At 40.8% G+C, this 27,987-nt stretch overlaps 1 protein-coding gene across 2 annotated transcripts in view; it reads left to right on the forward strand.

The window, feature by feature from the left end:
• Cul1 (cullin 1) overlaps window positions 1-27,987 on the forward strand; it is a 63,222-nt gene that overhangs the window by 17,587 nt on the left and 17,648 nt on the right. For both annotated transcript variants that reach the window (XM_090333462.1, XM_090333461.1), the window contains exons 2-7: window positions 1,537-1,836; window positions 14,772-14,946; window positions 17,290-17,457; window positions 22,010-22,060; window positions 22,439-22,529; window positions 23,115-23,278. In XM_090333462.1, coding sequence (XP_090189588.1) covers window positions 1,697-1,836; window positions 14,772-14,946; window positions 17,290-17,457; window positions 22,010-22,060; window positions 22,439-22,529; window positions 23,115-23,278 — 789 coding nt within the window. In that variant the 5' untranslated portion in view covers window positions 1,537-1,696. The remainder of the gene's footprint in view (window positions 1-1,536; window positions 1,837-14,771; window positions 14,947-17,289; window positions 17,458-22,009; window positions 22,061-22,438; window positions 22,530-23,114; window positions 23,279-27,987) is intronic.

The following is a 27,987-nucleotide window of genomic DNA, read 5'->3' on the forward strand; positions in this document are numbered from 1 at the left end:
GAAGGAGTTCTAGGGTGCAGTCAAGGAGATGAGATATGCAGAGTTACTGCGCAAAGTGTCTGGAGTTGCATTTGCAGAGTTGAATAAAATATGCTTGAAGTGATATTTTTCAATTTATATATGGTAGTATTGAGGATTTAACTCAGTGATTTGGTCTTGCTAAGCAGCTACTCTTACTATTTGAGCCATTTATTTCTCCAGCACTTTTTTTTTTGCTAGCCCTGGGACTTGAACTGAGTGCCTGTGCACTGTCCTTGGGCTTACTCAGGGCTAGAGTTCTTCCACTTGAGCCACAGAACCACTTCCAACTTTTTCTATGTAAGCCACTGGTGCTCAACTATATTGACTGGTCTCACTTTATGCCCTGGCCTGCCTAGGTTCTGCTCCTCTTACAGGCATACACTTCCCCCCATCTGTTGGTTGAGATGGAGTTTCCCAAACGTGCCTGAGGAGCAAGTCTGCAGCACCCTGCCTTCTGTTCTCCACCTCCTAAGTACTTAGAATTACAGGACTGAACCTCTGCATTTTGGTGTGATGTACATAGATAATCCTTAGAGTAGATCTGGAATGTTGCACATTGAGAAGTACTAACTTTTTAATAGACTACTAAGCACATAGGGGTCTTTTATTTATGCGTTCTATACTGTGTCTCATAGTAGCTTCATTCACAGGCATAATAGCTGCCACCATTGGTCAAACAGGTCTTATGTCTTAAATGTTTTACATATCTTACCTAAGCTTTACAGTTGTCATTAGAGGAAATAATTGTTCCCATTTTGCAGACTTGGAAGTGGACGCCTAGAGAAGTTAAGCAGTTTAGCCATCTATCCCTGCCTCTCAGAATCATTATTGTCAAATTCTCTTCCAAAAAGAGAATGCAATCTCTTTTCATCTTCAATTTCCCCAACATTTACTTTCTTGCCAACTGCTAAGTTAAAGTTAACTAAGGACCGGGAGTTTAGCCTAGTGGTAGAGTGCTTGCTTAGCATGCACAAAGACCTTGGTTCGGTTCCTCGGTACCACATACATAGAAAAAAGCTGGAAGAGGTGTTGTGGCTCAAGTGGTAGTGCTCTAGCTTTGAGAAAAGTCCAAGGACAGTGCTCAGGCCCTGAGATCAAGCCCCACTCCAAGGACAGTGCTCAGGCCCTGAGATCAAGCCCCACAACTGACAAAAAAAAAAAATTAACAAAAATTTAGAGGTTATTTGTAAGATTGGGCTTCTATTTATTAGGTGTTTCCATTTTCTACTGGGCATTTCCCGGGCATATCCTCGGATATGTCTTTTCCTTTTGAGATTGTCTACCTAACTGTTACATTGACCAATTGATTTAGAAGGTAAAAAATGTTTGAACATCTTAGGTAAAATGTTCTAAGTAAGGGCATTTGTATACAGATTGTAAAGTGAGTGTACTTCCATATTGAAAGAGAAGTACCCACAAATGCTTAGAGATTATTCCTGTCAGTGTGTGACACCTAGTATTTACTTGACTAAGGGTTTTAGAATGAATCCATCAGGTTCTCTTTGTTTTCTCTAGGTTTGCCTGCAATGAATTTCACTCTTTACACTTAAAGGACATCCTTTCTGAACTGCTGTGAATAAATTTGGAATGATACTCTATATTTTCAACTAATGGAGAATTAGCTGTGTCTTGAACAAGGATTACTGCACTGGACAACTTCAGAACATTATTCACAATGTCATCAAACAGGAGTCAGAATCCCCACGGACTGAAGCAGATTGGCCTTGACCAGATTTGGGATGACCTCAGAGCCGGAATCCAGCAAGTATATACCAGACAAAGTATGGCGAAGTCTAGATACATGGAACTTTACACGTATCCTCCTGCTTGAGCTATGATTAATTTGTTTAGAATTTTGATTATGTTCTAATACAGATCTTTTAGTTATGTTTTTTCTCCCCACTTGATCCTGTGATAGAATCAACAAGTTCATTTTTAGCTTTATGTTTTTTTAGCAGAGGTAAAATTGGCTGGTTAATAGTCCAAGGCAGGACTGGTCAGTAGTGGGCATTAATAACGTGGGTGTTTACATTTAAATAGCTTTGTCTTTATATCCATGGGTTCTGTGCTCACATATTCAACAACCAGAGAGTGAAGATACTTGGGGAAAAAATTGATCTCTTCACTGACCTGAGTACTTCCTAAACAATGCAGTATAACAACTGTTACATAGCATTTATATTAGACATTTTTAGTAATTTAGAGATATGTGTATATTGCATGCAGATAATGTGGGTCTTTTGTGATAAATTAGAGAATCAGTGGATTTCTGTATTGAGGGAAACTCCCTCAATCCCCCTTGTACACTGAGAAATGACCGATTCAACTCAGTTCCTTAAGTGAGCTACATTTTAAGTGCTCAGGAGTCAGATAATAGGCCATTTCTATCATTATAGAAGTTCTGTAGGTAGGGCCGGGAGTTTGGCCTAGTGGTTAAAGTGCTTGCTTAGCATGCATGAAGACCCGGGTTCGATTCCTCGGTACCACATACATAGAAAAAAGCCAGAAGTGGTGCTGAGGCTCAAGTGGTAGAGCTCTAGCCTTGAGAAAGTCCAAGGACAGTGCTCAGGCCCTGAGCTCAAGCCCAGGACTGGCAAAAAAAAAAAAAAAAAAAGAAGTTCTGTAGGTAGTAGTAAATGAAATTTCTGGCTGCATTCATGTTACAGGAAAGTGTTTTAAGTTGTATCAGAAACAATCTGGTCCACAAAGCCTAAAATATTTATTAGGCCCTTAACAGAAAAGTTTGTTGACCTACAGCAAAAGTTTTTACTCCTAGGGTCCTTTTTTACAAATACTGTATAAATACACAGTTTCTGTCCTTATTTGGTGTGCCATGGTCTATTGTGTACTTCAAAGCCTGGGAAGGAGTAAATGATGTAGTTCCTGCTGTTACATACTCAGAGGTAGACTATTTTTTTTTTCTTCTTTTTCTTTTGTGGGTCTTGGGGCTTGAACTCTGGGCCTGGTGTTGTTCCTGAGCTCTTCAGCTCAAGGCTACTGCCCTACCTCTTGAGCCAAGCCCCAAATTTTCTAGTGGTTAGAGATCAGAGTCTCATGTTCTTTGTTCTTTAGTGCGGGGCTGGCTTTGAACCAAAATCCTTAGACCTCGACCTCCTGAGTAGCTAGGATTACAGGTGTGAGCCACCACGCCCAGCCAGAAGCACACTATTTTAAGTTGTAGAGTTTCTTGGTTCCACACAAACATAAAACTGATATTAAGCTTGAGCTATAGAGCTCAAGTGGCAAAGCAGCAGCCATGAGTGAAAAAGCTGAGCAAAAGTTTGAGGCTCTGAGTTAAGCTCCAGTACCAGCACAAATAGTAATAAAATAAAACTGAAATCACAGCTAAGCTAACTTAGTAGAGAACAGCTTACAGCTAAGATAACTCCATAGAGAAGAGATTTTGGGGGCTTGGAATGTGGCTTAGCAGTAGAGTGCTTGTCTTGCATACATGAAGCCCTGGACTTGATTCCTTAGTACAGCATAAACAGAAAAGGTCAGAAGTGACTCAGTGGTTCAAGTGGTACAATGCCAACCTTGAGCAAAAAGAAAAAAAAAAAGCTCAGGGACAGTGCCTAAGCCCTGAGTTCAAGCCCTAGGGCTGGCAAAGGGAGGGAGGGGAGAGAGAGACAGACAGACAAATTCTAGGACTTTAAAATCTACTGTTTAATGGAGATTTAAGTTGAAAGACAGTAGTGGTGATGATCAAATAAGGTTACATCATAATCCATCATGCACTCAAACTTGTAAATATTTTGTTATTGACTATTAGTAGCTTTTTTATTTATAAGGTATTTATAATTATTATTAACAATTTATATGGATTATAATTATAGATTATATGAATTGATCTATAGATTATACATTCTAATTTATATTAACATTTATACCTATTTATAGGAATAAATGCTTTTTACTATAGGATACTTAAAAATAACAGCTTTTTTGCTTTTGTTTTTGTGGATCATGGGGCTTGAATTTGGCCTGGGTGCTATCCCTGAGCTCTTCAGCTCAAGACTACTGCCCTACCCTTGAGCCAAGCCCCACTTCCAGTTTTCTAGAGGTTAATTGGAGATAAGAGGCTCAGGTCCTTCTGAGCCTGGGCTGGCTTTGAACCTTGATCCTCAGATCTTGGCCTCCTGAGTAGCTAAATTATAGGTGTGAGCCACTGCGCCCAGCAATAATAACAGCTTTATTAAGCGAAGATTCATAAATGATAAAGTTTATCCACTTCAAAAAGTGTACAGTACAGCCAGGCACCAGTGGCTCATTCCTTTAATCCTAGATACTCAGGAGGCTGAGATCAGAGAGTTGCAGTTCAAAGCCAGTCCAAGCAGAAAAGTCCCGAGATGCTTCAGAGGACTAACCACCAAAAAAGCCAGAAGTGGAGCTGTGGCTCAGGTGATATAGTGCAATAATTTTCAGAGTACTTAAAGTTAAACAGTCATTGCTGTCCAACTTTAGAACATTTTTATTACCCCTGAAAGGATACTTTGTACCAATTAGCAAGAGGAATTTCCATGCTCATTTCCCTCACCTCAACCCCTGGCAACCACTAATCTAGTTTCTTTATGAATTATTCTATTTTGGATATTTCATGTAGACAGAATTATAAAATAGGAAATTTTCATATCAGTTACTTTCATTTATTGTGTTCTGATGATTCCTCATTGAAAAGTGTATCAAAACTTGGTTGTGGCTATGTTGTGTGGGCGTTTTACATTTTGTTTATGCATCCCTCTGTGATGGCTCTGAATTGTTTTCACTTATTGGCTGTTAAAAATTCTGTTTAAAAAAGAAAGTCCCAGGGTAGGAATATTGTTACGAAAAAAAAGTACTGTTATGAGGCCATGTGCTGGTGACTCATGCCTCTTAAACCCTAGCTTTTCAGGAGACAGAGATCTGAAGATCATGGTTTGAAGCCAGCTGAGACAGGAAAGTTCATTGGACTATTAATTCCAGATAACCACCAGGAAAAAAAAAAGCCAGAAGTAGAGCTGGGGCTCACGTGGTAGAGCACTAGCCTTGAACATGAACATTCAGAGACAGTGTCCAGGCCCTGAGTTAAAGCCTAAGGACTGGTACCCCCACTTCCTCCCCCCTCCCCCACCCACAAAAGGGGATATTGTTACGTAATAGTACCCTAGTTGAATGGCTGGAAAATTCTCCATTCTCTTGGATAAATGCCTGAGATTGGGACTTGAACTCAGGGCCTGGACACTGTCCTTGAGCTTTCTCAGGGCTAGGGCTCTACCACTTGAGCCACTTCTGGCCTTTTCTGTGTATGTGGAAGGACTCAGCCCAGGGCTTCGTGCCTGCTAGGCAAGCGCTCTTATCACTAGGCCATGCTCCCAGCCCAGGGCCAGCTTTTTTTTCTTTGCCAGTCCTGGGGCTTGTACTCAGGGCCTAGGCACTGTCCTTAAACACTTTTTGCTCAAGGCTAGCGCTCTGTCACTTGAGCCACAGCACCACTTATGGCTTTTTTTCCCTATGTATGAGGTACCAAGGAATTGAACCCAGGGTTTCATGCATGCTAGGCAAGCACTCTACCATTAGGCTCCACTCCCGGCCAGGGCCAACTTTTAATAAAGATGAAGTCAGCCGAGTGAGGGTGCTCTTCCCCACAGTGCTCTGGCCCACTGGATACGACTTGGTTGTTGTTGTTGTTGTCAGCAAGTAGACTTGAAGGTTGTGATTCCAGTGGTGAGGCTGGACACTTGTTGGGCCCATGAGAAACTTCATTGCTGATGAATCTGAACAATTTTTGTTTAGAGATAGTGTCAGGATCTCATTGTGTGGCACAGGCGGACCTGCCACTCCCTGTCCTACTGCCTCAACCTCCTGAATGCTAGGATTATAGGCACGGGCACTGCTCCTGGCCCTGGGAAATTTGCTAATGTGTAATTTCTCACTAAATCAGGTTGGTCCTTTTTCTGTTTTTGCTTGAAGAGATTTGTGTTCTTGTAGATACTACTTAGTTCTTTTATTCTACAAGTAACTATGCTTTGTGTCTACTCATATATACAACTACAGTGTTTCAATACTGCCACTCAAATTGAGTATTCTTTTTTTCTTTCCATTTTTATCTGAGAAGGCAACAATTTCTTGTATTAAAATCGGAGAATCTAATCAAGTCGAAAATAATTCTAATTCTTCAGTACTTCTAAAACAATAGCTACTCTTTGAATTCTGTATGTCAGGCACTGTGCCAGAAACCATGCAACTCTCACATAGGCTTATTAGTGTTGAGAGTTGGTAGTGTAGCCTTCCTCTGTTGATGTTGGAGAATCTCTAGTAATGGTCTTTGTCCCTCCTTCCTGGAAACACGTATATGAGTATTTTCTAGAAAAACAACATATTTCTGCATGCAAAACAAATGTTTCTAGAACATTTAGGAACTTCTCATAGGAAACCTCTTCAGTGTTCAGCTGTTCCTGTCAGTACATCAGTTCTGTTTTCCAGACAGGCTTCAGACACTACTTCAGAGGTCATGTAAGAGGGAAGTAGAAATTATAGCTGCACAAAGAGATAAATAAGGTAGAGAAATGAAAGCCTTTTCCCAGACTTGTCTATTGCATCTCCCTATAGAACATCTTTGTATCTACTTGGTCAAAGTCTCACTAAGGAATTTTTTTTTTTTGCTAGTCTGGGACTTGAACTCAGGGCCTGAGCATTGTCCTTGGGCTTTCTCAAGGCTAGAGCCCTGCCACTTGAGCTGCAGCACCACTTCTGGCTTTTTCTGTGTATGTGGTACCGAGAAATCGAATCCAAGGCTTCATGCATGCTAGGCAAGCACTCTACCACTAGGCCAAACTCCTGGCCTAGGATTATTATTTATTTTTCTTTATGTGAACCTGTGGTAATGGACATTCTCTTCCATGAATTTCTCTTCAATAGAGTAGGCATAGACAGACCAAACTTGATCACCTGAGGCTCCCCACTCCATGCCTGTATTAATGTCTTTTCTTTCTCCTGAATATATTATCATATATTTTGAAGTTTTCCCTCCATACAGTGCTATGAATGAAAATAGTTTCTTTCCCCCTTTTCCCCATCCATACTATAATAATCTCATTCTTCTTTCCTAGCCTTGCCTGCTTGTCTCTCAGTAAATGGAAGCACAGCATATTCCACACGCAATCCTGTGTTCTGATATGCTATGGTTTGCGATGACTTAAGAGATGCAGGCACTTTTTACCTGGAGTCAGTGGGCTGAGCTCTTAGCACACACTGTGCAGAGACAGCATGTCAGGACACAGTGATGCCAGCTGTTGCTGAACACCTGCCAGGTTCAGTCACATCACAGCTGTTGTTCTTCCCCTCTGTGGGTTCCCTTGGCCTTCTCATCTGTGTGCACTCTAGGTGACAGATTTCCTACTTCTGCCTGCCTGCTGCCAACCTCTCTCTTCCCTTTTTAGAAAACCAGACCTTGTAGAAAAGTAGATCAAGCAGAAGGAATAACAGATGATTATCCTTTTTGGAATAGCATCTAACCCAACAAATGTATTTGAATCTTAGATCTTTTACTTTTTGACTTCGCTCATCTATGCAAACCACCATTTTCATATGTATGTGAACGTAACTAGTTTACAGAAAGAACAAATGCAAATAATATGGAGCAAAACACTGAGCCTCGTAGCTATTAAGGTTAAAATGAGATTTTTTTTTTTAAGCAGCAAAGAAAAATGATTTTAAAGAAATGGTTATAGCCAATGTTGGTGAGAAGGAGTGCAAGCTTCTGAAGCACAGGTGCCAGTGCTAGCCTGCTAGCTTTCTGGAGAGAACTGAGAAATATATTCCCCCCACCCACTGATTTTTTTGGTGGGAGGGGGTCAATCATAGGGCTTGAACTTTGCACCTGGGCACTGTCCCTGAGCTCTTCAGTTCAAGGCTACTGCTCTACCCACTTGAGCCACAGGGCCACTTTGGTTTTCTGGTAGTTAATTAGAGATGAGAGATAAGATTCTCAGACTTTTGTGCCAGACTGGCCTTGAACCACAAGCCTCAGATCTCAGCCTCCTAAACAGCTAGGATTACAGGCATAAGCCACCCATGCCAGGCAGATATATTTCCTTTTTAAAATATGTTCCTTCCCCTCCCTCCCTCCCCCCCCCCCCCTCTCTCTCTCTCTTTTCTTTCTTTCTTTCTTTCTTTCTTTCTTTCTTTCTTTCTTTCTTTCTTTGTCAAAGATCTGGGCTTGAACTTGGTTTCTTACACTTTTGCTCATTGGCTAGTATTCTACCAACTAAGCTATGCCTCCAATCTCAAGAAATATATTCCTAAGGACATAAAAATAATCATGCTACAGTAATTCAAATGTATAATTCTAGCCACTTGGGAGGCTGAGATGTCAAGGAATGAGGTTCAAGGCCAACCTGGTCAGAATAGTTTATTAGACTCCCAACTCTAAAATACTCAGCATGAAAAGAAAACTGGGGGCATGGCTCAAATGGTAAAGTGCTACATTAGTAAGCATAAGCCCTAAATTCAAATCCCAGTACCACCAGAAAGGGGAAACACACATACACAAATACACTTTATTTTATACAAATATACTTGATTTATTTTTACTTTTGTTCAGTCTCAAGCATGCCTCTTCACACACAAAAAAAGACTGAGAAGTTGTGTATCCGTTTGGAACAGGAGCCCACAGAAGTGACTGTGACAGTTATATGCTGTTTCTCTTTTGACTCTTCCTCAGTATCTTCAGTGCCTACTGCAGGACACCTCCGACAGGACCCTGTCACAGCAATTGTCCTGACCTAGCACAAAAACTATGGCATTTCCAGTATAACAGGAAAGTTTTGGGGTCGCTCCAAAGGTTTGGCTCTGTAACACGATCCACCATCTTAAAGCATCCAACCTTCCTGTGCTACCTGACCCTGACAGGCCTCTAGACACCTCTGTCACTACTTGGGTTCTCAAGTTGACTTTCCCTTGCCTAAGTATTCAAGAAGTATGATGAACTCCATTCCAGTTGTAGAAAAAAGGGGAAGAAACAAGCATAGAAAAAGAATTAAAATATAAAATACAAAGTATGGTATTACAAAATAGCTTAATTATAGATTATCCCATCAAAGACCATAACATTCAATTTTATTTTATTTTTTTTTTGCCAGTTGGGGCAAAAAACTCAGGGCCTGAACAGTGTTCTTGGAGTTTTCTCAAGGCTAGAGCTCTACCACCTGAGCCACAGCACCACTTCCACTTTTTTCTATGTATGCAGTATTGAGGAATTGAACCCGGTCTTCGTGCATGCTAGGCAAGCACTCTACCACTAGGCCAAACTCCCAGCCCCACACATTCAATTTTTTAAATGTTAATTATGCTCTAGTAGTCTTTAGTATACTTACCAGAACGTAGAACTATGGTTAAAAAGACCAAAGATGTTTGAGGAAAATTCTAACCAAAAGTTAGATATAACCATATCAATGAAATACAATCCCTTCCTTCCTTTCTTCCTACCTTTTTTCCTTCCTCCCTCCCTCCCTCCCTCCCTTCCTTCTTTTTGCCAGTCCTTGAGCTTTCTCAAGGCTAGCATTCTACCACTTGAGCCACAGCACCACTTCTGGCTCTTCTTGGGTAGGATAAAAAGCCTTCAAGTTCCTTCTCTACTCATTTTTCCTTCTTCCCTACCTTCTTCTTTCCTAGTCTGTCATTTTAATTACTTTATTTTTTTCAGGTGAGATTGCAATGAAATTATTCAGCTGTGAGCAGAAATTTATTTCCTGTGTAGATTGCCAAGAATTAAGAAGAGGGCCCATTTGTATCTCCTTAAATTGTTCAGTTATCTGCTTCTTTGCTCCATGTGGAAAACCTAACATTGTTGAGTTATGCATTACTGTATGTGGACTTGTTGCTTAATTTCTACATGTTTATTTTCAGAAATGGCTGAAAGTGTTCATTATTCCATATTTTAGCACAATGTGCTGGATACTCTTCTCAAATAGCAAATAAGGTTACATGTATACAGGATTTCACTTTTCATTAAATATTGCCTAGTTTTAGTCTCTACCCATCCACTTCCAATCTGAAATGCTTCCTTTTTACTGTTTGAAATGGAAAATAAACAATTATTGAACCATTAAAAAAAAAAAAGCCTTCAAGTTTCAAAATCACACTGGAAAGAAGGAGGATATCATAAAGGCGGTTTTTCTTTTTCCATGAAAAAAAATAGACATGCAATGCAGAACTTTTGTTTTTGGTCAGTCATGGGGCTTAAACTGGGCCTGGGTGCTGTCCCTGAGCTCTTCAGCTCAAGGCTGCCACCCTACCGCTAGAGCCATAGGGTTTTTTAGTGGGTAATTGGAGATAAGAGCCTTACGGTCTTTAGTGCCTGGGCTGGCTCTGAACCAGATCCTTAGATCTCAGCCTCCTGAGTAGCTAGGATTACAGGCGTGAGCCACCTTGCCTGGGTCCTCTGCTCTTAAATAGTTGACCTTACATATAGAGAATGGAAGGCATGACTGGCAAAAGGAAGTCCTGCAGGTCATCTATATTTGGATAGGCCTCACCCATCTCTCCCACCCAGAACCAGTGTCTCAGGAAATGGAAAATGGAGTTACTAGACTGACAAGACCATATCAGTCTCCCAGATCAAAAGTATAAAAACTAGACAGGTGCCACCATTTTGAGTCTTCAATTCCTATGCAGGTGGCGTTTGGTTTCTTACCTATTTCTCCATACTTCTACCCTGTGATATACTAAAATAAATCTTTGCCTGTGACTTTCTTTTTTTTTTTGGCCAGTCCTGCATTTGTACTCAGGGCCTGAGCACTGCCCTTAGGCTTTCTCAAGGCTAGTGCTCTACCATTGCAGCCACAGCACCACTTCTGGCTTTCTGTATGTGGGTGGTACCGAGGAATCAAACCTAGGTCTTCGTGCATGCTAGGCAAGCACTCTACCACCAGACCAAACTCCTGGCCCAGCATTAGAGAATTTTTTAAAGAGAAGGGTAAACATTAAGGCAGTACATGTGCACAGTTTGAAATGGATAGTGTTTTACAAGAGCTTACAGTGAGGAAAATGTGGAGAAGCTAATTAACTCAAAATTTATATGCTACTGGTCATCTGAGCAGAAAGAAGTAGAATGCAAACCTTATTGAGAAAGCTAGCTTTAAATGAACAGATAGTTCATTGACAAAGGGAAGGATCTAAAGCTGACATGAAGCAGCACAAGCTATCAAGGAAAATTAAGAATTTTCTCTCCCTATGGTTTCCACCAGAACAGGTTATGTCACAAGCAAGAAGACATTTGGGGTGTCTCATTAATAGACAGATGTTCCTAATTAACTTCAGGTCCAAAAGAGAACTCTGTTATTCACAGATAGCAGTCTGTGGGATTTTTTTTTTTTAATGAAAAGTAACATTGTGAAATGTCCAGATCTTCAAGGTATGATTTGAGTATATGGGGAGGCAGCGAGAGAACTGGGGAATGAAGGCAAGATCTCACATTCAGAAGCCTGGGCACGAAAGGACCTGTGACTTATCTCCAATTAACCTCTGTATAACGGGAAGTGGGACTTGGCTCAAGGGTAGGATGGTAGCCTTGAGCTGAAGAGCTCAGGGACAGCACCCAGGCAGAATTCAAGCCCCAAGCCCCACAAAGAAAAAGTCTCAGGTCCTTTTGTGCCCAGGCAGGCTTTGAACCTTGATCCTCATCTCAGCCTCCTCCTGAGTAGCTAGGATGACAGGCTTGAGTCACCGGGCCCGGCTCAGCTCACTTTTTTTTTTTTTTTGCCAGTCCTGGGGACTGAACTCAGGGCCTGAGCACTGTCCTTGGGCTTTTCCTCAAGGCTAGTGCTCTACCGCTTGAACCACACCACTCCTTCCGGCTTTTCTATATATGTGGTATCAAGAAATTGAAGCCAGGTCTTCGTGCATGCTAGGCAAGCACTCTAACCACTAGGCAAAACGCCCCTGCCTCAGCTCACTTTTTAAAAATACTTTTTAATTTCTGCGCAGGGTTTTGTTAATTGTGCAGGATATGAGCAGACAGTGATCCAAACAATTGAAGTTACATGGAAAGCATGATAAATCACACCACATAGTGCAAGAGGTCAAAGGCAATGGGCGCATTGGCACCCTGTCACCAGCAGTGCAGCCTCTGCAAAATGAATCTGACATGTAATAAAGATATGCTGGTAATTCTGTATCCATGAAACTCACACATATGTTGCAAGAGAATATGTTGATAATGGGTGCGTCTTTCTGGAAAAAGACCCCAAATTAGTACCTGCTAAAATAATGTCTTGCAACACCCATCATCAAGAGAATAGATACATTATTGTAAATATTGCTGTACAGCATGCTACGTATGGCTGTAGTTCTCTAGGCACTAGGACAGTTACAGAAAATTTGTTAATCTGATAATATAAAATGTGCAGGACAGTATATTTCACATAAAGGTGTCCAGTAAGTTTGATATTTTATTAGATTTGGACCACTAACATATCTTTACATGTTGGGTTATCTGTTGGTATGTTTTGGTCATATTTCCATAGAGATTTTGAAATTGCCTTCATTTGTCTGATATGTAAAGATTTTAATAACCAACTACAGTACTTCCAGCCCAAATGGCCTTAATTTATTAAAGATAGTAAGATAGTTTTTACTTTTTTAACATAGCCAGAATTTCAAATTAAGTATTTCTGTGATTTTTCCTTAACAGGGTTTCACTAGCCCGAAAATAAGAACTCCTTCCTGGTTTTATAATTTCTATTGTATCTTCATCTGTAATCACTCATAATTATGGTTTGAAATACATTTTGAAAAATCTTTAATACCATTTATTAACGTATTGGTTTGAAGTGCCTTTATATAGTGCATTTTAAGTACAGAGAATAATTTGGTACATGTTTATTGCTTTTTCTGAACATCATTTCTTCCTACTGAATTTCTCCAAGTATAATAATAATGCATGCAGACGAGTTAATATTTAAAGCTAATGGGCACAGAAAGTGAAGGAGGAAGGGTAAACAAATGCAGTTATTTGGTATATACTATGTGGGAACTTGTGGACAAAGATGGGAGAGGGAAATGGGGAAAGAGAAGGAAGGATTGTCTGAAAAAGGAAATGTACTTATGAAATCATAATCAGTGCAACACATTAATAATAATACAATTATATATATTTTTTTAACATTTGGCAATTTTTTTTATTGTAATGTATAGAGGAGTTACAGTTACATTTGCCAGATAGTAGGTGCATTACTTCTCACACATTATTACCTCTTGTCCTTTTTTTTTTTTTTGCCAGTCCTGGGCTTGAGCTCGGGGTCTGAGCACTGTCCTTGGACTTTCTCAAGGCTAGAGCTCTACCACTTGAGGCTCAGCACTACTTCCGGCTTTTTTTCTATGTATGTGGTACCGAGGAATCGAACCCAGGTCTTCATGCATGCTAGGCAAGCACTTTAACCACTAGGCCAAACTCCCAGCCCTACAATTATATTTTTAAAAAGGTTGTAACAGGGTATAAAGTAGAGATGTTACACAGCATGTAAAAGGCCCTGGGTTGCATCCAAGCTCTGCAAGAAAAAAAATCTCTAATGATGATGACAATGAGGTTTGCTGCCTTTCCTGTTCCATCCCCCACTCCATCCTGAGCCCTGGAGAAAAGCATTTGGCTATCACTGTGGGCCTGAGCATTGACCCTAAGCTCTTCAGCTCAAGGCTACCACCCTACCCTTGAGCCAAGCCCCACTTCCCATTTTCTAGAGGTTAAATGGAGATAAGAGTGTCAAGTCCTTTTGTGCCCCAGGCTAGCTTTGAACCTTGATCCTCAGATCTCAGCCTCCTGAGTAACTAGTATTACAGGCATGATGTTTTTTTGTTTTTGTTTTGTTTTGTTTTTTGCCAGTCCTGGGCCTTGAACTCAGGGCCTAAGCACTATCCTTGGACTTTCTCAAGGCTAGCGCTCTACCACTTGAGCCACAGCACCACTTCCAGCATTTTTCTATGTATGTGGTACTGAGGAATCGAACCCGGTCTTTGTGCATGCTAGGCAAGCACTCTACCACTAGGCCAAACCCCTGGCCCAGGTATGATGTTTTAAACATCTGTGACTATTACAATCTAGCTTGCATGTTCTTCATCCTCAAAATGGAAAGCCATTTACAAATCATTTAAAACTAAAATATTTAGTTTTATCTGTGTATCCTGAAAAACTCATACTGTTTATCATTATGTACTGTTTATTAGCTTTGTTGTTGGTTATGGGGCTTGAACTCAAAGCCTGGGCGCTGTCCCTGAACTCTCTTGCACAAGGCTAGTGCTCTACCTCTGACCCACAGCACCACTTCCAGTTTTCCTGTGGTTTGTTGGAGATGAGTCTCATGGACTTTCCTTCCTGTGCTAGGTTTGAACCAGGATCCTCAGATCTCAGCCTCCTGAGTAGCTAGGATTACTGTGAGCTACCAACACCTGGCAGTTTTTGTGTGTGTGTGTGTGTGTGTGATGTAACTATAATTGCTTTTTTGTTTTTCATTTATAAGCTTTCTTGAAGTTCCCAGATGGTCAGTCAAAATCCAGGTGTTCTTGTGCTCCTCCTCCTGAAACGTTCTTTTCCAGGCTTGCTGACATACTTGTAAATGAGTTGCTACCTTTCAGCTTTATTGCAGGGTCTTTTTTCCATTCTGTTTTTGACAGATTCTGCCCAATATATTTGGAGTGTATTGACATAGAAAGAAATAGGCTCATGTTGATCCATGTTGCCGTTTCTGTTTTACATCAATTTCTTTAACTTCTCCAAGTCATGTTTATAACTACTGTACTAGTGTACACCAGTCCAATCAAGCACGGGGGGCTGGAGTCCCTCCCTCCAAGTCAAAAAAGGGGCAGACACCTGGAGGAGCTCAGTTTGTTGGCTTGGAACTGTACAAACGACTTAAGGAATTTTTGAAGAATTACTTGACAAATCTTCTTAAGGTAAGATGATTTATAGCTCTGTTACACATGGGGTAGAATCTACCTTCAAAGCTAACCCTTGCATTTGATTTGATCACTGCTTCCCTTGAACATTTGCTTCGAGATCATTGAATATTGCTTTGTATTTCACCTATTATGAAGAAAAACCATATACTATATTCTTAGTGAAATTAGATGCTTGATAACTATATCCTAACGTTTTTTTTATTCTTAGCTCACTTATATCTGATGTTAAGGCTGGTGAGTCTTTCCTTTTATAGCATACAATTATATATATTTGGTTGACTTATTTTGAGTCTAATGTAGTATTTGTTCTTCAAGATGCATAAATAAGATTATGGCTCAATTGTAGAGCACTTAGAAGGTTCAAGGTCCTAGGTCCATCCATCCCTAGCACTGCCCTCTCTCAAAAAATAAGTGTAAAAAATGCTGAGGTTATATAGCTCTGGCCATCATGTTGTCATATGTAATATAGCTACTTTACAAAAATCATGATGATGTTTCAAACTGTTACCATAGGCTAGTCTGGATGTCACTACAAATATGCATGTCCTTTGAGTAGGGAGTTCTTCTACTCTGAGCCTTTGTTTGGTCAGCAGGAAGGGGTCTTTTCCCTTTCACTTTTGCCCTTTTCTTCAGTCTCCATGCTCTGTAGCAAAGGCAGTGTGATACTTGACATCAGCCACTGGTGGGCAGCCACTGGTGGGCAGGCTGTTGTCTGTGCATGTTGAGCCCTGAGTCTCTGACATTCTCAGAGACTTCCTGAATATGGCCAGAGTTTCAAAGTTTTGGTTTTTCTTCTGTTTTTGCCAGTCTTGGGGCTTGATCTCTGGGCCTAGACACTGATCTTTTTGCTAAAGGCTAATGCTCTAGCACTTGAGCCACAGCACCACTTCCAGCTTTTTCTGAGTAGTTTATAGGAAATAAATATCTCACAAACTTTCCTGTCCAGGCCGGCTTTGAACCATGATCCTCAGATCTCAGACTCTTCTGAGTAGCAAGGATTATAGGCATGAGCCACCAGCACACAGCATGACAGACATTTTTTACACAAATAACATGCAAAAATGTCATCGTGCTGCAGATTGCTTTCTTTCATTATTTTACAAGCCAAATAGGAACACATCATTCTAATAATGGATTGGCACAAATTGTGAGTAGTGTAGTATAACTTCCATGTTAATGAGGCAGCCGTTGTATTCAGGATGTCCTTAGTATTTATAACACTTCATAAATAACACATTGTATTTATTGTTAGATACCAAAGTGAAGGAAAAGTGTATTGTGCTGCTTAAAAAATAGGATTGCTGGAGCTGGGTGCCAGTGGCTGGTGCCTGTAATCCAAGCTACTCAGGAAATTGAGATCTGAAGATCAGGAAGTAGAGTTATGGCTCAAAGTGGTAGAGTGCCAGCCATGAGCTGAAGAGCTCAAGGACAGTGCCCAAGCCCAGAGTTCAAGCCCCACAGCCGACACAAAATATAAAAAGAGAGAGATCTTAGGAAAATTTGTAAGCCTTACCTCCAATCAGCCACCACAAAAGCTGGTAGTTAGCGGGGTGCTGATGGCTCACCCCTGTAATCCTAGCTACTCAAGAGGCTGAGATCCGAGAATCGGTTGTGAGACTTATCTCCAGTTAACCACCAGAAACTGGAAGTGGCGCTGTGGCTCAAATGGTAGAGTGCTAGCCCTGAACACAAAGAAGCTCAGAACAACACCCAGACCCTGAATTCAAGCCTCAGGTCCAGCAGAAAAAAAGAGAGGGAGGGAGGAAGGAAGTTTAAAATTGGGATATATTTAGTTGTAAATTATTAATAATCTTTTGAGCTGGGAAATAACCAAAAGTAGAGATGATTTTTGGAGTGAATTTTTTTTTCTTTTTTTTTTTTTTTTTTTTTTTTGCCAGTCCTGGGACTTGAACTCAGGGCCTGGGCACTGTCCTTGGGCTTTCTCAAGGCTAGTGCTCTACCACCACTTGAGCTACAGCACCACTTCCAGCCTTTTCTAAGTATGTGGTACCGAGGAATCGAACTCAGGGCTTTGTGAATGCTAGGCAAGCATTCTACCACTAGACCACATTCCTGGCCTGGTGAATTTTTTAATAAAAAGAAACTGACCTTTAGTCTAAAAGTACAGGGTATGTTTCAGGAGTGTATATGCCATGAAAGGATTGTTTAACTTGCTTTGTTGTGAGATTGTGACTAACGTGTTTCTTCATCGTAAGTTGAAGGAGCCATCTGTGCTCATTTACGTCAGTGACTTTGGTTTAGTAGATTTGTTGTTAACTTTTATCTTGAATATATTATATGACGGCATCATTACAGCTTCAGTGGCCTTGTTTTTAGGATGGAGAGGATTTGATGGATGAGAGTGTCCTGAAGTTCTACACCCAGCAGTGGGAAGACTACCGATTCTCCAGCAAAGTGCTGAATGGAATCTGTGCCTACCTCAACAGACATTGGGTCCGCCGTGAATGTGATGAAGGACGGAAAGGAATATATGAAATCTATTCAGTAAGCTTTTTGAAAAATAGTTCAAATATGAATTTTTATTGACATATCTTTTAGTAGTTTTCATAGTAATAAGCTATAAACAACCATTAACCAATTTCAGGCTAGGAAAGTACAAGAGAGGAACATTGGAGCTCTAAAATACTCTTGCACTTTCCCATTTCTGCTTTTAATATTCATGATTGACCTGGAACTGCCTAAGTTTTACTGCTAGAATAGTGAATCCTGGTAGTGATTGGCAAATTAGTTCCCTTGCCTGAGGCTTCACTAAGGCTTTCAGAAATATGGTAGCATCAACATGGAACTTTCTAGAAATACACATTCTCAGATTTCACTCAAGACTAAATTAGAGAGAGGGTAGAGACGTCTATTTTGTCTGCTTGTTCTGTTCCGCACTAGGAGTTGAACTGCCTCAGGCTTGCTGGTGCTCTGTCACTTGGACCACATCTGCAGCCCAGCTTTTTGCGGGTTATTTTGGAAATGTCCTCAGACATTTCTACCCAGATGGGCTTCGAACATCAGTCTTCTGGCCTTCACCTACTCCATTAACTAGGATTACAGGCATGAGCCACTGACATTTGGCTCCAGAAACCTGTTTTTAAAGTTTCTAAATGATTCCCAGATACATGCAAGTCTAAGAAGCATGGTGGTAGAGCACGCATGAGCTGTCAGAGAAACAGGTAGTGTTTGGGTGCTGGTGTTCTTAGAATGCCAGAATCTACATAATGAAACCTTTTCCTTATCCAAGATTGTTCTTGCAATGACACTGTTGCCATAATAGTACTACTTCCAGTTTTCTGAAGGTTATTTGGAGATAAGACTCCTGATTGTCCTGCCCAGGCTGGCTTTGACCCACAGTACTCTGATCTCAGCTTCCCTAGTAGCTAGGATTACAAGGGTAAGCCACTGGGGCCCTTTACCTCCCTCCTCAAAATGGAGTTTGAATTCAGGGCCTTGTGCTTACCAAGCAGTTTCTCTGCCACTTGAGCCACACGCTAGCCCTTTTCATTTTTTGTTTTGTTTTCTTTCTTTCTTTCTTTTTTCTTTTTTTTTTTTTTTGCCAGTCCTATGGCTTGAACTCAGGGCCTGGGCACTGACCTTGGGCTTTCTCAAGACTAGAGCTCTACCACTTGAGCCACAGCCTTACTTTTGCCCTTTTCTGTGTATGTGGTACTGAGGAATCAAACCCGAGTCTTCATGCATGCTAGGCAAGCACTGTACCACTAGGCCAAACTACCAGCCCCCTTTTCACTTTTGATATGTTTTAAATGGGGTGTTCACTTTTTGACCTAGCCTATCAGCCTCCTGAGTAGCTAGGATTACAAGGGTAAGCCACCACACCCAGCTCTTTATTTGAAGTTTTTATGTTTTCCATTAATTTTTTTTTTTTCCTGCCAGTCCTGGGCTTGAGCTCAGGGCCTGAGCACTGTCCTTGGACTTTCTCAAGGCTAGAGCTCTACCGCTTGAGCCTCAGCACCACTTCCGGCTTTTTTCTATGTATATGGTACCGAGGAATTGAACCCAGGTGTTCGTGCATGCTAGGCAAGTACTCAACCACTAGGCCAAACTCCCGGCACCTCCATTTTTAAAAATGTTTAAAGTTGACAAAAAAGCAATGTATATTTTCATGTACAACATGTTTTGAAACGTTTGTTGTGGAATGTCAGGCATGCTTCTGCTTGGCTTTTCCATGTACACATGCTCTCTTGAGGCTGAGTCGGCAAGTCAGCATGGTTCAGCTGGTTTCCTTTGAGACCTCATTTTTGACCCAGAGTGCTGTCTGTACCCAACAGCAGCACTGTAGACTCCTGAAGTTGTTTATCTTCTTTTGTAGACTTCATCCAACCAAAAAAAATTTATTTTATTTTATTTATTTATTTTTTTGTGCCAGTTCTGGGCCTTTAGTTCAGGGCCTGAGCACTGTCCTTGGGCTTCCTCAAAGCTAGAGCTCTACCCTTGAACCACAGCACCACTTCCAGCTTTTTCTATGTATATGGCACTGAATCAAACCCAGGTTTTTGTGCAGGCTAGGCAAGCACTCTACCACTGGCCAAATTCCTGGCTCCCCAACCAGCTAAGATTTAAATGGTTTACTTGTAAAACACATGTTGTCTATTCCTTAAATGCTGTAGCTACTATTTAGAAATACCACCTAAGGTCTAGCAAAGGCCAGTCAGGCCTCTGCCTAGAACATGTTCCGGGGGGTCTGCTGAGCGGCACAGTGTGGGCAGCACTTGGGACAGTGCCAGAGGCCACAGAATAGGTACTACAAATTAGGAAATACTTCTCCCTTCCCCCCAAGAGAAGCTATAGCTTTCTAGCTCTAGAAAATTACTGGTTTCCTCTTACTAACCAGCGAACATAAGCTAAATTTCATTTTTTTATATATTAAAGGCTTTCAGCAAGATTTCCTCTCTTCCCCCTCCCCCCAAAACTGGGTATGACATTTCTTTGGTTTACTCTTAGTCCCGTTTCCTTACTTTGCCATACTCTTCTGACATGCTTCTTTGAAGGTGACAGATAATCCAGAGTCTTTAAGTTTGTGGAAAGTGATTATGATTTCGGAAGAAAGTTATTTTTTACACATACTGGTTCTTTGTTAGAAGTCACTGCCTCCTGTCTGAGGAGGCTAAAGAGTCCAGGCATAGCAGCTGAGACTGTATAGGGAAGGAGGGGACTGTCAGAGCCCTCTCTCCCCGGTGGCTTTGTGCTCTCCTACAACACCTTCCAAAAATCATAGCACAGAATCTGTCATAATAAAATCTTATTTTGGGTTCTGATTAGCCTTGAACTATATGTGGTTTTATGCTAAAATTCTGCATCCATGCTGTTTTGATGGACATACCACTTCAAAAGTTCTTTATAGATATTAAATATATTAAATACAATCTTTTCAGAAAGTTGTATACCATGTAAACCCAGTTTTAACTCTAGTTAAATTTAGGTATTATAAGACTGGAGACACTTGGGCTTAAATGATTTTATCAAGGGTTGGGTGTTTTGTTTTTGCCAGTCCTGGGGCTTTGACCTCAGGGCTGGGTACTGTCCTAGAGCTTCTTTTGCTCAAGAGTAGCACTTCCCCATTCGAGCCACAGTGCCACTTTCTGTGTATGTGATACGGAGGAATCAAACCCAGGCTTCATGCACGCTGGACTAGCACTCTACCAGTAAGTCACATTCCCAGACCCCTAGATATTTTTTGTTAAATTTTAAAGCTTGAATATTATTTGAATTGACAGATTCTTTTCTGAACTGTTTCAAAGTCATGTTTAAACTAAGCATGGTGATATACTTCTGTAATTCTGTACCCCATAAACTGAGGGAGAAATCATGATTATGAGGCCAACTTGAGCTACACAGCAAGCCCCTGCCTGTCACAAAGCAATTTCCTAATTAATTAATGGGGAAGTAGTGTATGCATTCTGACACTTTCCCCCTCCCCTCCTTCTGTCAGTCCTGGGGCTTGAACTCAGGGCCTGAGCACTGTCCTTGGGCTTTCTCAAGACTAGAGCTCTACCACTTTAGCCACAGCACCACTTTTGGCTTTTTCTTTTTCTTTTTTTTCTCCAGTCTCTGGGGCTTGAACTGAGGGCCTGAGCATTGTCCTTGGACTTTCTCAGGGCTAGAGCTCTACCACTTGAGCCACAGCACCACTTCTTACTTTTGGCTTTTTCTAAGTATGTGGTACTGAGGAATCAACCTCGGGACTGCGTGCAGCCTAGGCAAGCACTCTACCACTAGGCCAAACTCCCAGCCCTGATTTCCTCAGTTTTAAGAAACTAATAATAAATGAAATTAGTTATCAATTGTGTTATCTCCAAAAATTAAATTTTAGCTGGTCTCTGGTGGCCCATGCCTGTAATCCTAGCTATACAAGAGGCTGAGATCTAAGGATCATGATTCAAAGCCAGCCTGGGCACGAAAGTCTGTGAGACTTTATCTCTAGTTAACCACCAGAAAACCAGAAGTGGTGCTATGACTCAAAGTGGTAGAGTGCCAGCCTTGAGCTGAGGAGCTCAGAGACAGTGCCCAGACCCAGAGTTCAAGCCTCAAGATCCACCCCCCAGAAAAAAAAAATTTAATTTGGTCCAGAGAACAAATTTATAGATGAATCTATAAATTTATAAATGAATCTATTGTCCTTTAAGCTGGTAGGAAAGTTCTTAAATCAAAGGGTTTTTGTTTTTTAATCTTAACTGTTAAAAGTGTGAGCAGATAAACCTGGTGCTTCTGTACTACTTGAACTAGTCAGCCTCAAGATTGACACTCTGATTTCATTCAGATGATACTTTTTTACTAAGTTATAATCTATAAATTTTATAAAATTTGGGATTTGAGTCAGGCGCAGGTGGCTCATGCCTATAATCCTACGTACTCAGGAGGCTGAGATCTGAGGATAATGGTTTAAAGCCAGGTCGGGAAACTTGTGAAACTCTTTATGTCCAGTAAACCACTCAATTAAAAAAAAAAAAAGAGCCAGAAGTGGCTCAAATCATTTCCTGTTTGTCTTGGGAAAAGCATAGATTTTAAAATATTTTTTTCTCTTTTCATCCAGCTTGCATTGGTGACCTGGAGAGATTGTCTGTTCAGGCCATTGAATAAACAGGTACGTGTGTGTGTGTGTGTGTGTGTGTGTGTGTGTGTGTGTGTGTGTGTGTGTGTGTGTGTGTGTGTGTGTGTGTGTGTGTGTGTGTGTGTGTGTGTGTGTGTGTGTGTGTGTGTGTGTGTGTGTGTGTGTGTGTGTGTGTGTGCGCACGCGCATTCATGTGGGGGGGGGTATAATCACCTATGCTCTTGTCCATGCCTGCCTGCCTCTGTGCATACATGCTTGTGTGTGTGTGAGCGTATTTTTCTTTTAGAATCCTTCCCCACTTTTCATCACACATTCTTTATCTCCCTCCAGTCTTTGAAATGTTTAAGGTCTATGTAGCCATTATGTTCTGCAATCTTTATATATTAAGTTTTCCTATGTTCTTTTCTAAAGGTAACAAATGCTGTTTTAAAACTGATTGAAAAGGAAAGAAATGGTGAAACCATCAATACAAGATTGATTAGTGGAGTTGTACAATCTTACGGTAAATAATTTCCCTTTAATTTCCTCCGTTTTCATATTACCTGGAAGTTGTAACAGTGTTGTGACATATTTATGTTAAGACATTTTACTAGTATTTACAAAGGTACCTATCATTTCTTAGGTCAGTGATTTTATTACATTTTTGTCCATCATAAGTTGTTTTAACCTTATGCTTTAAGAACATTTTTAGTGAAAAAAATTTGAATTTTCTTTTCTGATCTCAAAATATGATAGAGTTGTTGAGCTACTGTTAACCAGAAATCTATATCAGCTTGAAAAATTGAGATTGTATTTCTTTGAAAGCTTAAAATTTACGATTTTTAACTAGTTTTGGAAATGTGTAAGTTCTCTGAATGAACTTCATGATAATTTGGAAGATGCCTGACTATAAGTCAGATTTGTGTTTAATACATCTTGAATTATTTTCTTTTACAAGTGTACCTTAATACTAGTGACTGAGTGACTTTGTACCCTCCATTTCACATTTATCTTTTACATATAACTAACTGAATGCTACACCTAAGTATTTTCTGTGAAATATAAGAAAAAATAGGGTAATTGAAATATAGCTCATATTTATTTCTAGTGGAATTGGGGCTGAATGAAGATGATGCATTTGCAAAGGGCCCTACGTTAACAGTGTATAAAGAATCCTTTGAATCTCAATTTTTGGCTGACACAGAGAGATTTTATACCAGAGAAAGTACTGAATTCTTGCAGCAGAACCCAGTTACTGAATATATGAAAAAGGTAAGTGTAACTATAGTACATAAAGTAGACTTAAGTTAAATAGTCATTGCTTCTCAGTAAGTTCTTGGACGCAAGGCCATGTGTGGGCGCCTGTCAGGACGCAGGGTTAGCAAGCACCAGCAGTTCTCTTCTTCATTGGTCTGGTAATCACAACCGAGTGTTCCTTTGGCTGTCCATCCTAACAGTAAACGCTTGATAACTGCATGCTTTGTGTATTTTGAAGTGTCTCTTCTGGAATGTGGATCTCTGTGCCTAATGGGAGGGTGTCAGTCTTATATGTTACTGAGAACTTTAAGTGACAAAGTTTGTAGGAAGGGAAAGGTCCTTTGGTAACAGAAGGACCTAGATGCTGATCTGGGAGAAAAAAAAATATCCAAGATGGAGCATGCGTCACACATTTCCTTTTGTACTGAGTGATGTTCCCCTGAAGTTCTAGAAAGAGTCCCTTTTTTGTGGGGGGAGGGTTCGTCATGGGGCTTGAACTCTGGGCCTGGACGCTGTCTCTAAGCTCTTCAGCTAAAGGCTACCGACCCTACTACCCTTTGAGCTACAGCTCCATTTCCCAATTTCTAGTAGTTAACTGTCTTTTAGTGCCTGTGCTGGCTTTGAACTGTGATCCTCAGGTCTCAGCCTCCTGAGTAGCTAGGATTGGAAGGATTCTTCTTCTGTCCTAAAAACTGGAGTGTTTTGGGGAATGACCAGAAGTCAGCAAACTTCCTTTCCCACGGAGTCAGGTAGTAAACATGTCAGGCTTTGCAGGCTGTGTTTGCTTTCTGCTACTGCTCTTCTACTCTACCATAAGATAAAAATTTATTTTCAAAATAAATATTACAAAAATAGGCAGTAGCAGAATTTGACCTACAGGCTATAGTTTACTGACCCCTGACCTAGAAGTACCAGATATCTAGGTAATCTGAGTCATGTTAAGGCTGAAATCTGTTTTTCCCTTTCTTTCCTAATCCTTTGTAGATCTAGTGAATAAACTGCAGAGCTAGAAAGTAAAAGCACCTGATCTGCTCCTGGTGCATAAAATCTACTCAGTTTGTGATATGAGGGACAGTGTTTGTAAGTAGAGCTTCCAAGTTTAAAGTGAAAGTCCTCTGCAAATTTCAATACCTCATAACAAAAATGGAATTAGACTAGTTTAATATACTTAGACTTAGTAATAGTTCTTTGTGTATATTTTGGCTTGATTTTATATGCTGTCTGAAGCCTGAGAAGTTCATTGGGAGTTTCAGATAGCTGCCTCACAAGTGGACTTTGAAACATGATCTATAGATTGGCAACATAGGTTACTATCAGTGATGATTCTGTTAACCTTGTGATTTTAAAGTAGAACTTCTGTCAGGGCCCACCCCTCTAGTACTGGGGCAGCCTGCCTGTCTGTAGACTTATCCTCTTCTTCTGTGGCCTTCATTCTCTCTCATCCATGCTGTGAAAAGAAGGGATAGCTCACTGCTGTACGGAGCCTAGCTTGTTAGATGGAGCAGTGTGATTACTCCTGAGGCAGGGAAGGCGGATTGGGAGCAGCAGTGTCCAGTGGCCTTTGTATTTTCCGTTGAGGGAGTCCTAAGGAATGCTTCCTACATTGTGGTTCCCATCAGATACATTTCTTATTCTTTTTTTCCCCACTTTGGTCATGGGGCTTGAACTCTGAGCCTGGGCATTGTCCTTGAGCATTTCAGGTCAAGACCTACCTCTTGAGCCACAGCACCACTTCCAGTTTTCTAGTGCTTAATTAGAGATAAGAATCTCAGGTCTTTTTGTTCCCAGGCTGGCTTTGAACCTTGATCCTCAGATCTCAGCCTCCTGAGTAGCTAGGATTACATTTCTTCTTTTTTTTTTTTTTTTACCTTCCAGTCCTGTGGCTTGAACTCAAGGCCTGGGCACTGTCCCTAAACTTCTTTTGCCCCTAAACTTCTATGCTAAGCAAGCACTCTACCACTACGCCACCTTCCTGGCCCCAGTTATATTTCTTATTAGAGGAGTTTTAGGTTTGTCCCATATCCACTTAGTTCATACCAAACATGACTTCCATCATATTGTAGAAACGTGTAATACAGAGAAACTACAAGCATTAGACCAAAATTTAAGCGCAGAAACATCTCTTGTATTTTTCAGTCGTGAATCTCAAAGCTAGATTGTAGACCTAGTTTTAATTCCTCATCTCATCATTCATTCTTTTCTTCAATTTTCTCATTTGTAAAGAAGGAATAGTACAAGATAATAGTGAAAATTGGGGGGCCGGGAGTTTGGCCTAGTGGTACAGTGCTTGCCTAGCATGCATGAAGACCCAGGTTCGATTCCTCGGTACCACATACATAGCAAAAAGCCGGAAGTGGTGCTGAGGCTCAAGTGGTAGAGTGCTAGCCCTGAGAAAATCCAAGGACAGTGCTCAAGCCCTGAGCCCAAGCCCAGGACTGGCAAAAAAAAAATAATAATAATGAAAATTGGATAAACTTTAATTTTTAAATAACATGAAATGTAAAGGGTGTGTGTGTGTGTGTGTGTGTGTGTGTGTGTGTGTGTGTGTGTGTGTGTGTGTGTGTGTGTGCGCGCGCGAGCATGGGCATGTATCACCAAAAAAAATAATGGGAGGGTTTGGTCTTAGGCATACCCACCTCACAGAACCTCCAGTATGGTGCCAACTTTCAATTCAGTACCTTAAGGGAAAATTATGCCTGTCAAAACAGACAAATAGAAAGCCAAACCCATGAGCAGTGCTGGGATAGTAAACCTTTCAAGAAAGCGTCTTGCTTTCTTTCCACAGCAGTGTGGCTGATACTCATATTTCCTAGGATCTCGATTCACTTGGCTATTGTTGGAAACATTTCAGTGGAAGCATAAGAGCCTTTGGCCCATCTCTGTGAGGATGGATTTGGTGACTGGACACTGCCAGTCATGTTAGTGTTATTAAAATGTACTATTTATGTGATTGAGATTAATCTGAGCTCTAAAAATCTATATGATTATTCTAAGTTCCTAGAGTTTTGTTGGGTTTTTTTAACTTCAGAAATAAAATGCCAGCTGGGTGTTAGTGCCTCATACCTGTAATCCTAGCTACTCAGGTCAGGGTTTGAAGCCAGCCCAGGCAGTATACACTGAGACTCTCTCTCTTTTTTTTTTTTTTTTTTGGCCAGTCCTGTGCTTCAGCTCAGGGCCTGAGCACTGTTCTTGGCCATTCTCAAGGCTAGAGCTCTTCCACTTGAGCCACAGCACCACTTCCAGCTTTTTTCTATGTATGTGGTACCGAGGAATCGAACCCGGGTCTTCATGCATGGTAGCCAAGCACTCTACCACTAAGCCAAACTCCCGGCCCACCCTGAGACTCTCATGTCCATTTAACCACTAGAAATCTAGAAGTGGGGCTGTGGCTCATAGTGATAGCCTACCCTTGAGCACAAAAGCTCAGGGTCGGTTCCCAGGCCCTGAGTTCAAGCCCCATGATGACCAAATAAATAATAAAATACTGACCCTTTGGGGACCTGATCTTTTACTTTTGGTTTTATTGATAACTGATCCAAATGGAATTTATTAGGGTAGTCCTTAGTAGCTTAATTTTAATTTAGTTATTTGAGTTGGTCTTGATGTTCTGATACTTTATTTACCCAGTACAGTGTTGAACAAGAGCTTGTTTGTCTTGGAATCAATGAAGACCATAAATGGCTATCCTTTCAAAAACCTAATGACAACACTCAGGACTTCAGTTTCTTTACCAGTCAGTATATGGATAAGTTACGTTGGAGGCCCTTCTGGCCTGGTCCCTAATCACATAGGTACCTGCTGCTTCTTTCCTGCTGCTCGTTCCCTACAGGGAAGATCTGGAGAAAGCAACTACTTTTCCTAGCTAAAAAGGAAGAAAGCTAGTTACACTCAGTGAATCAGCAGTAACATCAATGTGCTAATCTTTCCTCTTGGGAAGGGGTAAAATTTTGTGCTGCTCAGTGATACTCTTCCAAAACATAAATGTAACATGAAACTGAAAAAGTAATGAGATTTGGTCTTGTGTTCCATCTTATCAGCTTCTGCTCTTGAGGTGCCAGGTTGAATGAAACACAGGAATGAGCAGCAGACATTAAGTTAGGACTTCTGGGTTCATGCTCATAGGGTTCTTGGAAGAGAAGCAAAATTAGCACATTAATTGTAGACATTCTGAAAAATACAAGTGATAGATATGCATGTTTTAGGGCACTATTAGAGGTTATGGTATAATTGCTAACATATCTTTAAATACTTTAGCTTAGTGGATAGTGACATTTCACTTCCCAAATACATTATAACATACGTCAGCATATTTTATGTTTCATGTTTCATTTTCACTACTAGAGTGTGAACTCAGGACCTCGTTCTTACCAGGCAGACACTGCTACTTGGGTCAGGCCCTCAACCCAGCACATTTTAATTTTGTAAATGGTCCTAATTATACTGGAAATGTAATAATTTCAAGCTTTTTATTACGTGTTTGTGAACTCTTCCTTTCTCTTGTTTTCACTTGGATCTATGTATATTGACTTGTTGAGACCATTGCACAGTGAGGGTCCTGACATATACTGCGCTGTTGTCCAGGTTTATGGTTACTCCTTTCTGCAGGGTGTGTAATGAGACCGTAGCCTATCTATGGTGCAGCAACTGACCACGGTTCTTACTTTTTTTCTTCCCAGTTGTGGGCTCGACCTCAGGGCCTGGACACTGTCCCTGGGCTCTTACGC

This window comes from Megascapheus bottae, chromosome 5 (genome assembly GCF_031878675.1).
Source record: "Megascapheus bottae isolate mThoBot1 chromosome 5, mThoBot2.hap1, whole genome shotgun sequence".
Taxonomy (NCBI): Eukaryota; Metazoa; Chordata; class Mammalia; order Rodentia; family Geomyidae; genus Megascapheus; species Megascapheus bottae.